Source organism: Zootoca vivipara, chromosome 15 (genome assembly GCF_963506605.1).
Source record: "Zootoca vivipara chromosome 15, rZooViv1.1, whole genome shotgun sequence".
Taxonomy (NCBI): domain Eukaryota; kingdom Metazoa; phylum Chordata; class Lepidosauria; order Squamata; family Lacertidae; genus Zootoca; species Zootoca vivipara.
This window is the reverse complement of record NC_083290.1, coordinates 2,795,688-2,810,202: the sequence shown is the minus strand read 5'-3', so window position 1 is coordinate 2,810,202 and position 14,515 is coordinate 2,795,688. Positions and strand designations below refer to the sequence as shown.

Genomic DNA, 14,515 nt, shown 5'->3' with positions numbered 1-14,515 from the left:
ATGGTTTACGCTAACCATGGTTTGGCAGTATTTGTGAACCAGGTCTGTATGCCCTGCTGAAGCTGCCGTCTTTTCAGTTTCGTGTCACGCGGTGGCATTCTAGCATTCACATGTGCGAGAGAGAGCTCTTTTTTAATCCAGAAATTGGGGGTCGGGGCTGTGTGTGGAATTAACCAGGAGCAGAAAATCTGTCAGCGTTACGATCAGCTGATGGAAGCCTGGGAGAAAAAAGTGGACCGCATAGAGAACAACCCCCGCCGGAAGGCAAAGGAGAGCAAGACCCGCGAATATTACGAGAAGCAGTTCCCCGAGATCCGGAAGCAGAGGGAGCAGCAGGAGCGGTTTCAGAGGTAAACGGGAGTGCGGGTCCAAATGGTCTGGAGGGCACCAGATGGCAAAGGCCGATCTGGTCCAGCCTTCTGATTTCCCCCAACAGCACCTGGGTGGTGCCTCTCGAGCGGGACATTGATCAGAGGGCCATATCACAGAGTGGTGTAGGAGAGGCAGTGTGGTGCAGTGGTTAGCGTGCCGGACTAGGACCTGGGAGACCGGGGTTCAAATCCCCCTACTCAGCCATGAAGCTCAGTTGGTGATCTTGGGCCAGTCACTCACTCTCAGCCCAACCTCCCTCACAGGCTCGTTGAGGACAAATTGAAGAGGAGAACCACGTCCGCCACCTTCAGCTCCTCGGAGGAAAGGTGGGTTGCAAATGCAATGAGTGAAATAATGAATTCAGTTGGGGATTCCTTCTGCCAGTTGGGGATTCCTCGCCTCTCCTTTTAAAAGCCACCTTAAAAGGAAGAGGCCACCCCACACATCCTAAAAGGTAAAGGTAATGGGGCCCCTGACCATCAGGTCCAGTCGTGTCCGACTCTGGGGTTGCGGCGCTCATCTTGCTCTATAGGCCGAGGGAGCCGGCGTTTGTCCGCAGACAGCTTCCGGGTCATTGGCCAGCATGACAAGGCTGCTTCTGACGAACCAGAGCAGTGCACGGAAACACCCTTTACCTTCCCGCCGGAGCGGTCTCTATTTATCTACTTGCACTTTCATGTGCTTTCGAACTGCTAGGTGGGCAGGAGCAGGGACCGAGCAACGGGAGCTCACCCCGTCGCAGGGATTTGAACCGCCGACCTTCTGATCAGCAAGCCCTAGACTCTGTGGTTTAACCCACAGCGCCACCTGGGTCCCACACATCCTATGGTGGTGCAAATTTCACGCGTCAATTTAGGGCTGTGTGAAGGCATTTCTCTGAAATGGGCTCAGGCTTCCTTCCAGGGCTGGATCAAAACATTTTGCAGTTGCATCAACAGTGTGTTAGGATAGCCTTCTTTACCACCCTTGAGAGCAGCAGCCTGTCATAGGGGTTTCAAAGCAGGCCACACAGCACATCCATCTCTGCCCTCCAAAATCTTGTCGCGGTTCCTTGTCCCTCCATTATCTGCCACCTGAGGCGGCTGCATTGTTCTGCCTCATGGTAGGGCCGACCCTCTTGCTACTGATAGGGTGATCCTCAGTTCTTGTTTTATTTATATGTAGGAGAGAGCTAAAAAAAACCCAAAAACATTTTCCTCACATCCTTTGCCAAAGCTAGCATGCATTCTGTCCCGGCTGGCCCTGAAGAGGCTGGCTGACCACATCTCACCCTGACATTGCCAATTGTTTTCCTGTTCTCAGAAAAAAGCTACTTTTTTCTTTTCATTTTGGTTTCCCTTTCTGTTGTTGTTGTTGCACCCCCAGGGTGGGGCAGAGAGGGACCGGACTTTCGGCGACCATCGCCCGGAGCGAGCACGAAATCTCGGAGATAATCGACGGGCTCTCGGAACAGGAGGTGAGAACCAGGCTTCCTATTTATATTAGAGCATCTTTACCTTGCTCCTCAGTCGAAAAGGCTCCCAGAGCGGCTTACATACGATCAAGGAAAACAAGACAGTCCCCTGCCTGCCCAGGCTTAGGTAAAGGTAAAGGGCCCCCTGACCATCAGGTCCAGTCTTGTCCGACTCTGGGGTTGCGGCGCTCATCTCGCTCTATAGGCCGAGGGAGCCGGCGTTTGTCTGCAGACAGCTTCTGGGTCATGTGGCCAGCATGACAAAGCTTCTTCTGGCGAACCAGAGCAGCGCATGGAAACGCCGTTTACCTTCCCACCGGAGCGGTCCCTATTTATCTACTTGCACTTTGACATGCTTTCGAACTGCTAGGTTGGCAGGAGCTGGGACCGAGCAACGGGAGCTCACCCCGTTGCAGGGATTCGAACCGCCAACCTTCTGATCAGCAAGCCCTAGACTCTGTGGTTTAACCCACAGCGCCACCTGGGTCCCTCTACCCAGGCTTACAATCTGATTAAAAACCAAAACATGACTTGCTCAGCATCTTTGAATTTGGAAGAGGGTGCAGTCACCTTGTACCGAGTCCCTTGCCAGATATATTATTACGAGCTCCATCCTCTTCTCTCTGTCAGGAGACCCTCTAGTCCCCTCCCAGAGCTATAATTGCCTTCACAGGGAACTCTGGGGGTTGTAGCTCCGGGATGGGAATAGGCGTATACTAACAACTCTCAGCATCCTTAGTAAACTTCACTTCCCAGACGTCTTTGGGAGAAGCCTTGAATGTTTAAAGGGATCTCATAGTGTTTTAATTGTATGGATGTGAATGTGCCCTTAGCTGGGTTCTTCTGAGGTAGGCTAGTCAGAGGGGGGCTTTGTGGGTTGAGATGGGTCTGGCCCAGATCAACACAGCAAGCCTTATGGCTGGGACATTCTTACATGTGTGAACATGGATTGGGAACACGGATTGGGAACATGGACATGGGAACATGGAGTCCGAAGTCCATCATGATGCGCTCATCCCATAACCTGTCCTTTTTATAGCCTGATCTTACGCCATGTCCAGCACAGCATGTTTTCCCTGTCCTAATGTGGGTTTTCTTACAGCGTTGGCAAACCCCTTAAATCATCTGCAAGAAAGGGTAGCTTTTTATGAACAAGCACCACCATCTTCCCTGTTCCAAAAAAAGCTGTGCTGGGACTGGATAAAGATGCTGTGCGCTAAAGAGAACAATCCTCCTCCTCCTCCTCCTCCTCCTCCTCCTCCTCCTCCTCCTCCTCCTCCTCCTCCTTCTGTACTTGTAACTGAGGAAGTCCAAGATGTAACCGCAAGAGCTGACACCCCCTCCCCTCCTTTTTAAAAAGCAATTTTGGCTCTGTGTTGGCTGACTTGGGGGTCCATTACTTGTAAACAGAAACTTCACTATAAAATTTTTGTTTTTGTTTTTTCCCCTTCTCCGGTCTTGCAGAATAACGAGAAACAAATGCGCCAGCTCTCGGTCATTCCTCCCATGATGTTTGACGCGGAACAGAGGCGGGTGAAGTTCATAAACATGAACGGGCTGATGGAGGACCCCATGAAGATCTACAAGGACCGGCAGTTCATGAACGTCTGGACAGACCACGAGAAGGAGATCTTTAAAGAAAAGTACTTTTATTTATTTTGTGTGGGGGTTTTTTTTAGGGTTTGCATTGCACAGTAGAAAAATCTGTTGCATGGCGACAAACTAGGGCCAGTAAAGGCAAGCGAAAGAGGTAGAGAGGGCCAGTAAAGGCAAGTGATGGTCTAATTCAGGAATGGGGAATCCGTGCCCCTCCCGTGGACTACAGCTCCCATCATCCTTGACCATTAGATGGGGCTAGTGGGGCTTGGGAGTCCCAGCAACACCTGAAGGGATAAAGGTTTCCCATCCCTGAACTGGACCATCACTTGCTTTTACTTCCTCTCCTTTGCTTGCCTTTACTGCCCCTAGATACCTCCGGCATAACTCTGCCTCCTTTTAAATCAGGGATGGGGCAACCTATCGACTTCCAGGTTATTGCTGGACTACAGCTCCCATCATTATTGATGGTTGGTAGGGCTAGACGGGGCTGATGGGAATTGTATATTATTAGGATCCCTGGACAGTTAAGTCCAGTCAAATTCGACTATGGGGTACTGCGCTCACCTCTGCTTTCAGGCTGACGGAGCTGGCGTTTGTCTGCAGACAGCTTTTCCGAGCCATGTGTCGAGCATGACTAAACTGCTTCTGGTACACAGAACACCATAATGAGTACCAGAGCGCACGGAAACGCCATTTACCTTCCTGCCGCAGTGGTGCCTATTTATCTACTCGCGCTGGTATGCTTTTGAACAGCTAGGTTGGCAGGACCTGGGACAGAGCAACAGGAGTTCACCCGTTGGACAGACTTGAACTGCTGAACTTGTGATCAGCAAGCCCAAGAGGCTCAGTGGTTTAGACCACAGTGCCACCCACGTCCCTGAGTGTATATATTATTAAGTCAGCTTCAAACCAATGCTTTTGTAGCCTGGGTAGTTCCGAAGCTGGGAACCGTAATATCTAAGTATGGACACAATGGAAAAACTGGTTCATTAAAAGACTTCCATTCTGTTGGCTCGCCCTGTGAAAGGTCTGTTTGCGGGGGCACGAGATTAATTTCACGTAGCTGCTTATTCCTCTTAATGATTGACAAAACACAGATTGATAATAAATGCTCACAATTACTTTGGATTCAGCTGTCAGAGGTGTTTGTTTTCTGCGGTTGCCATGCAAGTGGCCCGTAGACATCAGGTTTTGTATTCAACCCTGAAATGCTCACTTTTCCATTATAAAAACCAAAGCAGAGTTCAAGTTTCTAGTCCTGATGGATGATGAGAATATAGACTTTTAGACCCTGCAGGTGATGTCCGGCAAAAGGAACACAGAATGCTGCCTTATAATGAGCCAGGCCATTAATCCATCTAGCTCAGTGTTGTTTGCACTGTTCGGCAGCAGCTCTCTGGAGGTGCAGGCAAGGAAGCCTTTTCCCAGCCCCACCTGGAGATTAGGGATTGGACCCAGGGATCTTTGGCATGCAAAGGATAAGCACAGCCCCTTCGTTCAATGGGCTTTCCCCACAAGATTTGAGTCCTCATGATTCTGGATTAGAGGGCCCGATTTAATAAGAACCTACACAGCTGCCTTCTGCAAAGACAGTCCATCAAGCTTAGTAGTCTTCCCCAGCTCACCTGGAGACGCCGGGGCTCGAACCTGGGACTTTCTGCATGTGAAGCCAGGGCTACGGCCCTTCCTCCAGTTAAATGCCAGAAGCCGACAGGGCAACCAAGCAGGGTTTCTTGAAACTGGAGCGGGGGTGCTTTGGCTATTTTGAAGCCCTCCTTTTTAATATTTGAACTGTGATGATTTTAATTTTGGGTGGCAGAACGTGATGTTTTCTCTGTGTGTTTTCCTCCCCATCAGATTTGTCCAGCATCCTAAGAACTTTGGCCTAATTGCTTCCTACTTAGAAAGAAAGGTGAGATGATGCGTTTTGGGTTTTTTTTGTGTGTGATAGGATGTCCACTTAATTCTCAAGATGGCTTCCGAAGTGGTTTGCACTTACAAACTACGTATGCCTGATTAAAATTCTCTACAACAAATATTCTCACACAAGCCACACTTTGGCTAAAGGCACCCACCGTGTGTAGGATTGTGTGTGACCCAGGCTAATGTAAATTCCCTCTAAGTTCTAAGCCTTGGAACTGCGCAATTTACAGTGAGAGCATTGACACGGCGTATCCCACTGGGGGTCCATAAGTAAGCAAATCTTTCCGTTTCAGAATGTTCCGGACTGTGTCTTGTATTATTATTTGACCAAGAAAAACGAGAACTACAAGGCCCTTGTGCGAAGGAACTATGGCAAGCGGCGGGGAAGGAACCAGGTGCGTTGCGTTGAGTGTTGCGACCCGCTCGTTTTCTCACGACTGAAAAAGGCAATTTTAAAATTATTATTATCTTACAAACATAAATATATATATATGTAATTTTCTATGCAAAGTTTTGTGGGGTGCTGTTTTTAAGTCAGTTTTCTCCACCCCAAATTTACTGGTGGCTTGGGCCAAGGGTTTTTCCTTGGATTAAAACTGGAGACTTCACTGTTGTACAAAGAAAAAAGATCTCTCTCTCTTTCTCTCTCTCTTTCTCTTACTCCTCTCCCCCCGTCTTTCACACAAAGACTCTCTCTATTGGATGGTTAGGCAACACATGACTATATTACCTTCACTTTCAGGGGCAGCGTACCTCTGAACGCTCGTTTCTGCGGCTTGCAAGCAGCGAGAGATGCCCTTGCCCATCCTCCCTGTGGGTTCCCCAGGGGTAGTCTCCTTGACGTGTGTGTGTGTGTGTGTGTGTGTGTGTGTGTGTGTGTGTGTTTGTGTCAAAGGGTACTGGACTTGATGGGCCTTTGGCCTGACCTAGCAGGACACTCCTTATGTCGTTTTGGAGGCTAACCTCATCAACAACGGGATAGCCAAATTGAGCCTCTGTGTGCCAGGGCAGTCTACCTCCAATTACCAAATGACGAGTGCAAGAGGGCTGTCGGTCTCCTTGCCCTGCTTGGGGCCTTCCTGGAGGCATCTGATGGGCCAATGTGAGAACAGGATGCAGGACTAGACGGGCCAGTGGCCTGATCCAGCTGGAGGGCTCTTACATTCTGACACGCGCAAACTCACTCACCCCTCTTACTTCGTCTTGTCAGTACCAGGCATTGCCCAGTAAATTCTCCCCCCCTGCTCCTCCTTTCCCCCAACCATTTGGGACCTGGGAAGATCCTGGAATTCCCCTCTGCTTATCTGATGTGACGCAGGCTGGAACACAGAGTCCCAGTAATTCTCTGCCCCCCACCCCACCCTCTTGGGATGATGTTTCTGCTTGTACATTGGCGGCGAGAACAAGGAGTCAATGGATCTGACCCGTTAACTTTCCAAGGAACATTTTCTGACTGGCCTTTCCCCAATCTGGTTTCCCTCCGGCTGTTTAGGGACGAACGAAACAGGCACATGGGAAATGGCCATGTACAAGTCTGGCTCAAGATTGTCTACAGAGTGACCGGCAGAGGGGCTCTGCGGTTTCAGGCAGTTCGTAGAGCGCGGGACTCCTAATCAGGGTTGTGGATTCGATACCCACGTTGGGGCAACAAGTTCCTGCATTGCAGAGGGGTTGGACTAAGTGATTCTTGTGGTCCCTTCCAGCTCTACAATTCTGTGATCCCATGTGGGTTTCTCCCAACCCCACCTGGAGATTCTGGGGATGGAAGCTGTGGACTATGGCTCCTAAAAATAAAGCCAAGTTTCCAGCCCTCTTGGGTCTGAATCATAGAATCATAGAGTTGGAAGAGACCACAAGGGCCATCCAGTCCAACCCCCTGCCAAGCAGGAAACACCATCAAAGCATTCTTGACATATGGCTGTCAAGCCTCTGCTTAAAGACCTCCAAAGAAGGAGACTCCACCACACTTCTTGGCAGCAAATTCCACTGTCGAACAGCTCTTACTGTCAGGAAGTTCTTCCTAATGTTTAGGTGGAAGCTTCTTTCTTGTAGTTGCCCTCCTCTGGACACGTTCCAGCTTGTCAGTATCCTCCTTGAACTGTGGTGCCCAGAACTGGACACAGTACTCCAGGTGAGGTCTGACCAGAGCAGAATACAGTGGTACTATTACTTCCCTAGATCTAGATGAGATATACTCCTATTGATGCATCCCAGAATTGCATTGGCTTTTTTAGCTGCTGCATCACACTGCTGACTCATGTCAAGTTTGTGGTCTACCAAGACTCCTAGATCCTTTTCACATGTACTGCTCTCAAGCTAGGTGTCTCCCATCCTGTATTTGTGCCTTTCATTTTTTTTGCCCAAGTGTAGTACTTTACATTTCTCCTTGTTAAATCAAGTTCTGATTTTAAAAGGAACATAGGAAGCTGCCTTATATTGAGTTGGGCGTTGGCCCACCTAGCTCAGTATTGTCTGCACTGACTGGCAGCAGCTCTCTCCAGGGCAGGAGGTCTTTCCTAGCCCCACCTGGAGACGCAGGGGATCGAACCTGGGAACTTCCTCAGGCAAAGTGTATGCTCTGCCACTGAGCTACGGCCAGAGGCGCATGTGGAAGAGCACTGATCGCTCATCGGCTTCCCTCCCTCTGGCTGAAACTGTTTGAGGTCACGAGGGGTGGGGTGGGGGCCATGGTCGTGGATCCAAGGCGGCAATGTGTAGAAAGTTTGTTGTTTGGGGGCTCCGGGAAATCTCTGAAAAGCTGTCAGTCGCCGATTGATGTTTTTAGGGGTGTTTTAGCAGTGATTTGAAAACGGAGTGTGTTCAGCCACAATGTTTTGGGTTTCTCGCTGGCTTGCATTGTCCCCACCTGCAGAGAATTGTGAGGAAATGGTTGTGTTGATAGAATCCTGATCTTGACTCTCCAACACAGGGTGGATTTGATTTAAAACAAATCGATTTAAATCATGATTTAAATCACCAGTAAGTAAGACTTGATTTAAATTATTATTATTTTTATGGAAAGACTCATTCTTGCTGGTACAATCTTAATATTTACAACCAGATGAAGGTTTCATTTTTGTAGTAATAAATTTTCAGAGCAGTTTTTACAGTTACATAAAAATATTACTGATTTGGTTATACTTCTAGAAATACATTGACAGAAAATTATGAAATTGTTGTGAGGTTTAATAAGTTAACTGTTTATATTTGGACAACTTTTCTGCTATACTTTATTGGAAGGAGAAAAATAATCATTTCCTTAATAACAATTTATATTTATTTAAAACAATAACATAGCATATGTATCCATGTTTGTTAACTGATGTGGTTAAACGATTTAAAACAAAAACCCTTAGACTGAGTTTTAGTACACATGAAAAACTTAAAACAACACTTATTTGGACTATAATGTAACTTAAATGGAAAACTATCTTTAGAAAGATTTTCCCTCCAAAAGCATTTTATTTTAAAAATCCAATTTAAATAAATAAATAAATAAATAAATAACTGATTTAAATTTTTTAAAATCCAATTTTTTTACCCCCCCCCCAAAAAAAAATCATTGATTTTTTTTTTAATCCACCCTGCTCCAACACATTCCTTACTGCAGTCAAAAAAGTGGAAGCTGGGGTGGGCTGTTGCCAGTGGATTCTTAATGATGTGAGTCACTTGGTGGAGTGGGTGCTTCTTGCCTCCCCTCGGGAGAGTCTCTGAGGGTCCTCACCTTAGCTGCATTAGTTAGGGGTGGGGAACCTCTCTCTGGGCTAGAGGCCAGGTGCGGCCCTCCAAGCCCCTCTTGTCCGGCCCTTGGGACTCTTTCCCAGGCTATGCCCCTCATCGCCCCTGCCTCTCACCCTGCTTGAGTGTCTTTTTCCGGGCTGGAAATATGTCTGCTTGAATTCTGATCCCAACTCTTTGCTTGGCTGGATGGAGGAGAGGGAGAGGGGTATTCAGGCATGTGTGTGTGAGCAGAAACTCACCTTGCGTACCAAAGGTACAATTTATGTAGGCTGCTCTGGTCCTGTGGCCCCCTGGAGATTCCCTAGAATGGAATGTGCCCCCCCCCAGTTTGAAAAAAGGTTCCCCACCTCTTTTAGAAGTACATTATGTATGGGGTGTTAGGGGACGGGTAGCACCTCTGGTGGGAGAGATGTTGTGCTCCGTCTGGGCTCATTTGTCCACCTTTGGTCCCCACCCTGCACTCAGCTCTCACCTGTGGCTCTGAGAAGCTGCCAGGACGTGACAGCGGCCACACCCCAGGAAGTGGCTTCGACTGGCCGGCTAAACCAGGTGAGGGTAGCCGATCCCCCTGGGAGGTTTAGGTAGATCGTGGTCGATCGCTGGGCCCTCCACCCGGCCCCGGCCCCCTCTCCCCGCCCTCTAGATCGCTAGAACGGAAGAAGGAGCTCTCACTGTTTCATTAGCCATCTCTTGGCAAGGTACATTTCTCTTTTACTCCTTTCCTGCGATCCCCCCCAAAAGTGTGGTTTTCCTCCACAAAAAAAGCTCAACAACTTTGACTGCGAGTTTTTGATTGTGTGAGTAGATCACAGTCTCTTGGAAGTTGGCCGTCCCTGCCTGCCTACACAAATCCAGATTGGAGACTCTGAGAAAGTTAGATGGCTTCTTATACTCCTCCTTCCGGCAACTCTTGCAACCAAGCTGGTGCCAAACGTCTTGCTCTGCTTTCCCTTGTGTCCAGTTTTTTTTTTTTTAAATTGACCGTCTTGTTTTAATCTCCAAAAGCAAAGGTCCCACCTGTTCCATATCAAAGATGCTGCTTTGGTTCTGGTATGTTTCCGTAGCAGGCAGTGGAAATGAAAACGCCAGCTTTTTCTCTCCTAACAATGAGTCATTATTCTTCCCCTTTCTCGAAAAAGGAAAAGTTGCTGGCCACTTCCTGCAGGATCTCAAAATGACCTCTAGATTGTTTTTTTTTATTTAATAGGCAAGCATTAAAGAATTAATATTGGCTAGCAGATTTGGGGTGGCTAAAACTTAATTACAACAGCTGCTGCATCTTACATACCTGAAAGGCCTCCTCTTTCTTTGCAGCCCCTCGCGGGTGCTAAGATCTTGCTTGTTCCACCACATCAGAAACTCAACTTGTGTGTGTCACAGCAGCATCCCTGGGGGAGGGCCTTCTCTGTGGCAGCCCCTAAGTTGTGGAACTCCCTTTCCACAGAGAGGTGCATCTGACACCTTCATTATACAGCTCCCAGTGAATGCCGAAGACGTGTTCTTTATCCTGGCCTTTGGCACTCGAGGTTTCTGTTTTTAGGACCAGCCTTCTCTCTGCGATTTTAAGTTATTCTAAACAGTTTTAAATATTGTGTTTAAAGTTTTGTAACCTGACCCCGGGAGGTTGAAGGGTGGGCAAATAATATCCATGCAGTAATGTATGGATGAGGCAGATTGACAATATGCAAAGACTAAAATCGACGGCAGGTAGCTGTTGCTGCATCCAAGCAACTATTTTCATTGATTTACTAATTGCCTTCTAAGCCACCATCTCAAGGCAGTTTACACGAAAAAGAGGTGCTTTTCTTTCTGGGGGCACGTATACCCCTAAACATTTTATGAATCTTTGTACTTTTGTCCATTTACTGTATTTATTTTCCCCGATTTGAACTGTAAAATGGTGATTTTCTTGAGTCAAAATGAGAGTACCCCTAAACATATTTTTTTTAGGGGGGGGAAGCACTGTGAAAGAGTATTAAAAACATAGAAACAGGAAGCAGACTGAAAACCCTAAGAAGTGGACACTCATGGTCTTGGCTGATAAATCCTTGGAATTGCCATGCTCTGTATTTGTGACATTCAGACGTGCAGAGGCAGAAATCAGTTTAAAATCCGGGGTCCATCTTGCAGATGAGGAACTGGAACCCAAGATTCTCCTCTCCCATTTTTTTGCATCCTTTTTTGGAGCGCTTGATCTGCCGCCGCTACTCGGCCAGCCTCGGGGCGGGGGGCGGGGGGCGGGGGGAGACCCTTCCTTGCTGTCCCTAATTGACACAGTTCCCAGCACGAGCTGCCGTCCCTCGTGGACCAGCCCCCCCTTCCCTCCCCCTCCCCGTCCGCACGCGTGTCCTTCCTTGCAGCAGCTGGTTCAGCCGGGCGATCTGACTAGACAGAAACGCCTGGTGCTCCTGTGACGGCCAATCAAGGCTCCGCTCGGCGGAGGGATTACCTCGTGTGACCCCGGTCGAGATTAGAAGCTGGCTCTCCTCCCTGCTTAGGTGGTTTGCTTTTATTTCTTTTTTTAAGTGACCAGGATGACACCATGAGGTTCTCTCTCTCTCTTTCTCTCTCTCTTCTTTCCCTTTCCCCCTTTCCCCCTGGAATCTAAAATTTAGGCAGTCTTCCCCTCTCCAAATTTTTTTTTGGGGAGGTTGCCAACAAGTTCGCCTCCCCCCATATCATTCGAGCCGTGGAAACTTTGCCTAATTTTTTTCCTTTGACCCCCCCACGCCTAACACAGACCGGTATCTCTCTGTTCCACCCAACCCTCTCTGGGCTGTGGATAATTTAAAAAAACAAAACCCTTTTTATTTTTAAGCAAGAGTCAAGCATGCAGGTACGTCGAACCGCGAAGCCTCAGCTGACCAAAGGTTTGTGTTCCCAGAACTTGCCTTTTGTGCTGCTGTTCCGTCCGCGGGATAAGCCGACTTTTAAAATCTCGTTAGCTGGTTTATTTTTAAAATGGGGGGGAGGGGTTTAAAATTAGGAAGTAGGTGATTAGCTCTGTTTAATTTTTGTGTGTTGCTGTGCAGGGTGGGGGAGAGAGAAGGGACCTCCCCCCCCCGTGACTTTGTAAGTGTTAACCCTTTACATCTGGGGCTGCCGTGACTTGATGCCAGGTGGGAGGGTGGCAAAGGACACCCCCCCCCCCGTTTTTTAAAACCTTGTTAAAGTAACACTTGGGATAACCAGTTAATGCCGTAAATGCTTTGGAGTCGTAGCCATAAGCAAGGCTTGTGGGGTCTACTGTGTGCATGTTCTTTTAAGAGTGTCACTTTTGAGTTTTAAAGCATTTCAAAGGTAATCTCATTTTCACTCTAAAAATAACTTTGGGGCTTTTCTCCCCCTGCCTCCGCCTTAACTGTAATAAAGATATCTCTTGCTCAAGGAAAGTTGGTTTTTTTTGGGGGGGGGGGGAATTATTAAGTAGCCTGCATGTGCAATTTTAAAAATATATTCAAAGCACATTTTTTTAAAAACGATCCATTAGAAACAATCAGTTAATAGGCAGTCTTTTTCTTATTTCTGGCTCTTAACTCCCCTTTTCCAAGTTGGGGCTAGCCTCCTAGGCATTTTGGTGCCTGGTTGGAGGTGCAAAACCTTGCCCCCCTCCCCCCCAGCACCCACAAAGGAGGGCCTGATCTACTGTGCTTCTTTACACACACCCTTCCTCTCCCCAGCAGGTCTGCCAGAATATTTACGTATTGCGTTTCTATCCCACCTTTTTCTCCCAGGAGCTCAAGGTGGCGTTCATGGTTCCCCCCCCTCCCCATTTAATCCCCACACCGACCCTGCGAGGTAGGTTAGGCTGAGAGAGGCAGCGTGACTGGCCCAGAACCACCCGGTGAGTTTTGTGGCTGAGTGGAGATTCGAACCCTGGTCTCTCCCAGGCCCTAGTCCTATTTAACCCCATGGGTTTGGTCCGCCTTCCTTGCTCCCCTCCAGCTCAACCTGCCCTTAGCGCTCCAAAAATCGCCCCTCATTGCGGCTGATGGGGCCCTGTTTTAACCACCTGCTTTGTTGATTTGGAAGCTCCAGGCAGCAGCGCCAAACCTCCCTTCGGCAGGAGGAAGGAACGCTGTGTCTCATTCCTCCAGCTGCCCTGTCCCGGGCCTGCAAAGCGAGATGCTTTTTGCTAGAGTTTGCTTCTCTCTTAAATTTAGTAAACAACCCCCCCCTCCTCCTCCTCCTCCTCGCATGTGTGTTCCCTGGCACATCTGGGGCCACTGTGTGTCTATTTATGTTGGCAAACCCTCCAGACTCTTCTGAATAGACCACGCAGGCCAGGACGTTTTCCGGGGTCTTCTTGCGCACCAGAAACGCGATCCGGTTTCTGCCCTGCGCACACTCGAGCCACTGCTCCCTCTAAATATTCCTTGGGTGTTCTAGAATCGGAACAGCTGACTTCCAGCGACTGAGGCTGTTCTCTCGGTGAGTGCATACGAAGGGAAAGGCCTAAGTTGCAATGAAGAGTACTTCTCTCGCCCTCTCCCCTGCCCCCCCCCAAGGGAAAAGTTATATAAATGCCAGTGATTGATCTGAGGCCATCATTTCTTATACCCTGTCCTCAAAGGAAGCCAGCGTAGTGTGTAAACTGAGGGTGCTTCGTTTCTCCCCTCCTGCTTTGCCCCTCACAACAACCCAGCGAGGTAGGATAGGCCAAGAAGGGATGACCAGCCTTGAGATGGACTCAGGCGCCGAGCCAGGGAGGTGGGCTTGGAAGTCTCCCTGGTTGGAGCCCCTGCCTCTTGTCCAGGGGCTGGGGAGGCTGTGGCCCTCCTGCAAATGTGGCTGGACTCCCATCAATCCCTAGGCAGCGTTTACCAACAGTCAGGGGTGATGGGAGTTGTAGTTCAGCAGCATGCACGAGACCACCGTTTCCTTGCCCCTGGGCCAAAGTGGTAGAGTTGATACCTAGAGTGGGGGCAGAGAGAGGGAGAGAGAGGCCACAGAGAAGGAAATGGCTAGAGCAGCCTTCCTCTCAACCTCTTGCCCTCCAGATACTTTGGAATGCAACTTGCATCATTCTGACCATTGACTGTATTTGATGGTATTTGACCATCTTTGATGGGAGTTTGACAGCGCTGGGTTGGGGGCAGGGGGAAGACGGGGCTGGATCTGCGCTCTGTGGCCAGGTGCTGGGCTTAGGGTCATGTTGGCCTTTTTTGAATAACAGCTGGCCGCGTCATACAGGAAACTGATGGGGGGATTTTTAAAAGGTTGTGCTGTGTGTATGGGATGTTGTTATTATTGTTGTTGTATAGTCGTTTAGTTGTGTCCAACTCTTCGTGATCCCCTGGACCAGAGCACACCAGGCACTCCTGTCTTCCACTGCCTCCCGCAGTTTGGCCAGAGTCATGTTCGTGGCTTCGAGAATACTGTCCAACCATCTCGTCCTCTGTCGTCCCCTTCTCCTTGTGCCCTCCA

General features: G+C 48.8%; 1 protein-coding gene across 4 annotated transcripts in view; it reads left to right on the top strand.

Moving 5' to 3' along the window:
- NCOR1 (nuclear receptor corepressor 1) overlaps positions 1 to 14,515 on the top strand; it is a 101,437-nt gene that overhangs the window by 32,372 nt on the left and 54,550 nt on the right. For 3 of the 4 annotated variants that reach the window (XM_060283061.1, XM_060283059.1, XM_060283058.1), the window contains exons 10-15: positions 178 to 350; positions 636 to 698; positions 1,738 to 1,828; positions 3,290 to 3,468; positions 5,282 to 5,336; positions 5,641 to 5,793. In XM_060283061.1, coding sequence (XP_060139044.1) covers positions 178 to 350; positions 636 to 698; positions 1,738 to 1,828; positions 3,290 to 3,468; positions 5,282 to 5,336; positions 5,641 to 5,793 — 714 coding nt within the window. The remainder of the gene's footprint in view (positions 1 to 177; positions 351 to 635; positions 699 to 1,737; positions 1,829 to 3,289; positions 3,469 to 5,281; positions 5,337 to 5,640; positions 5,794 to 14,515) is intronic. The other variant, XM_060283060.1, reaches the window with a different exon arrangement.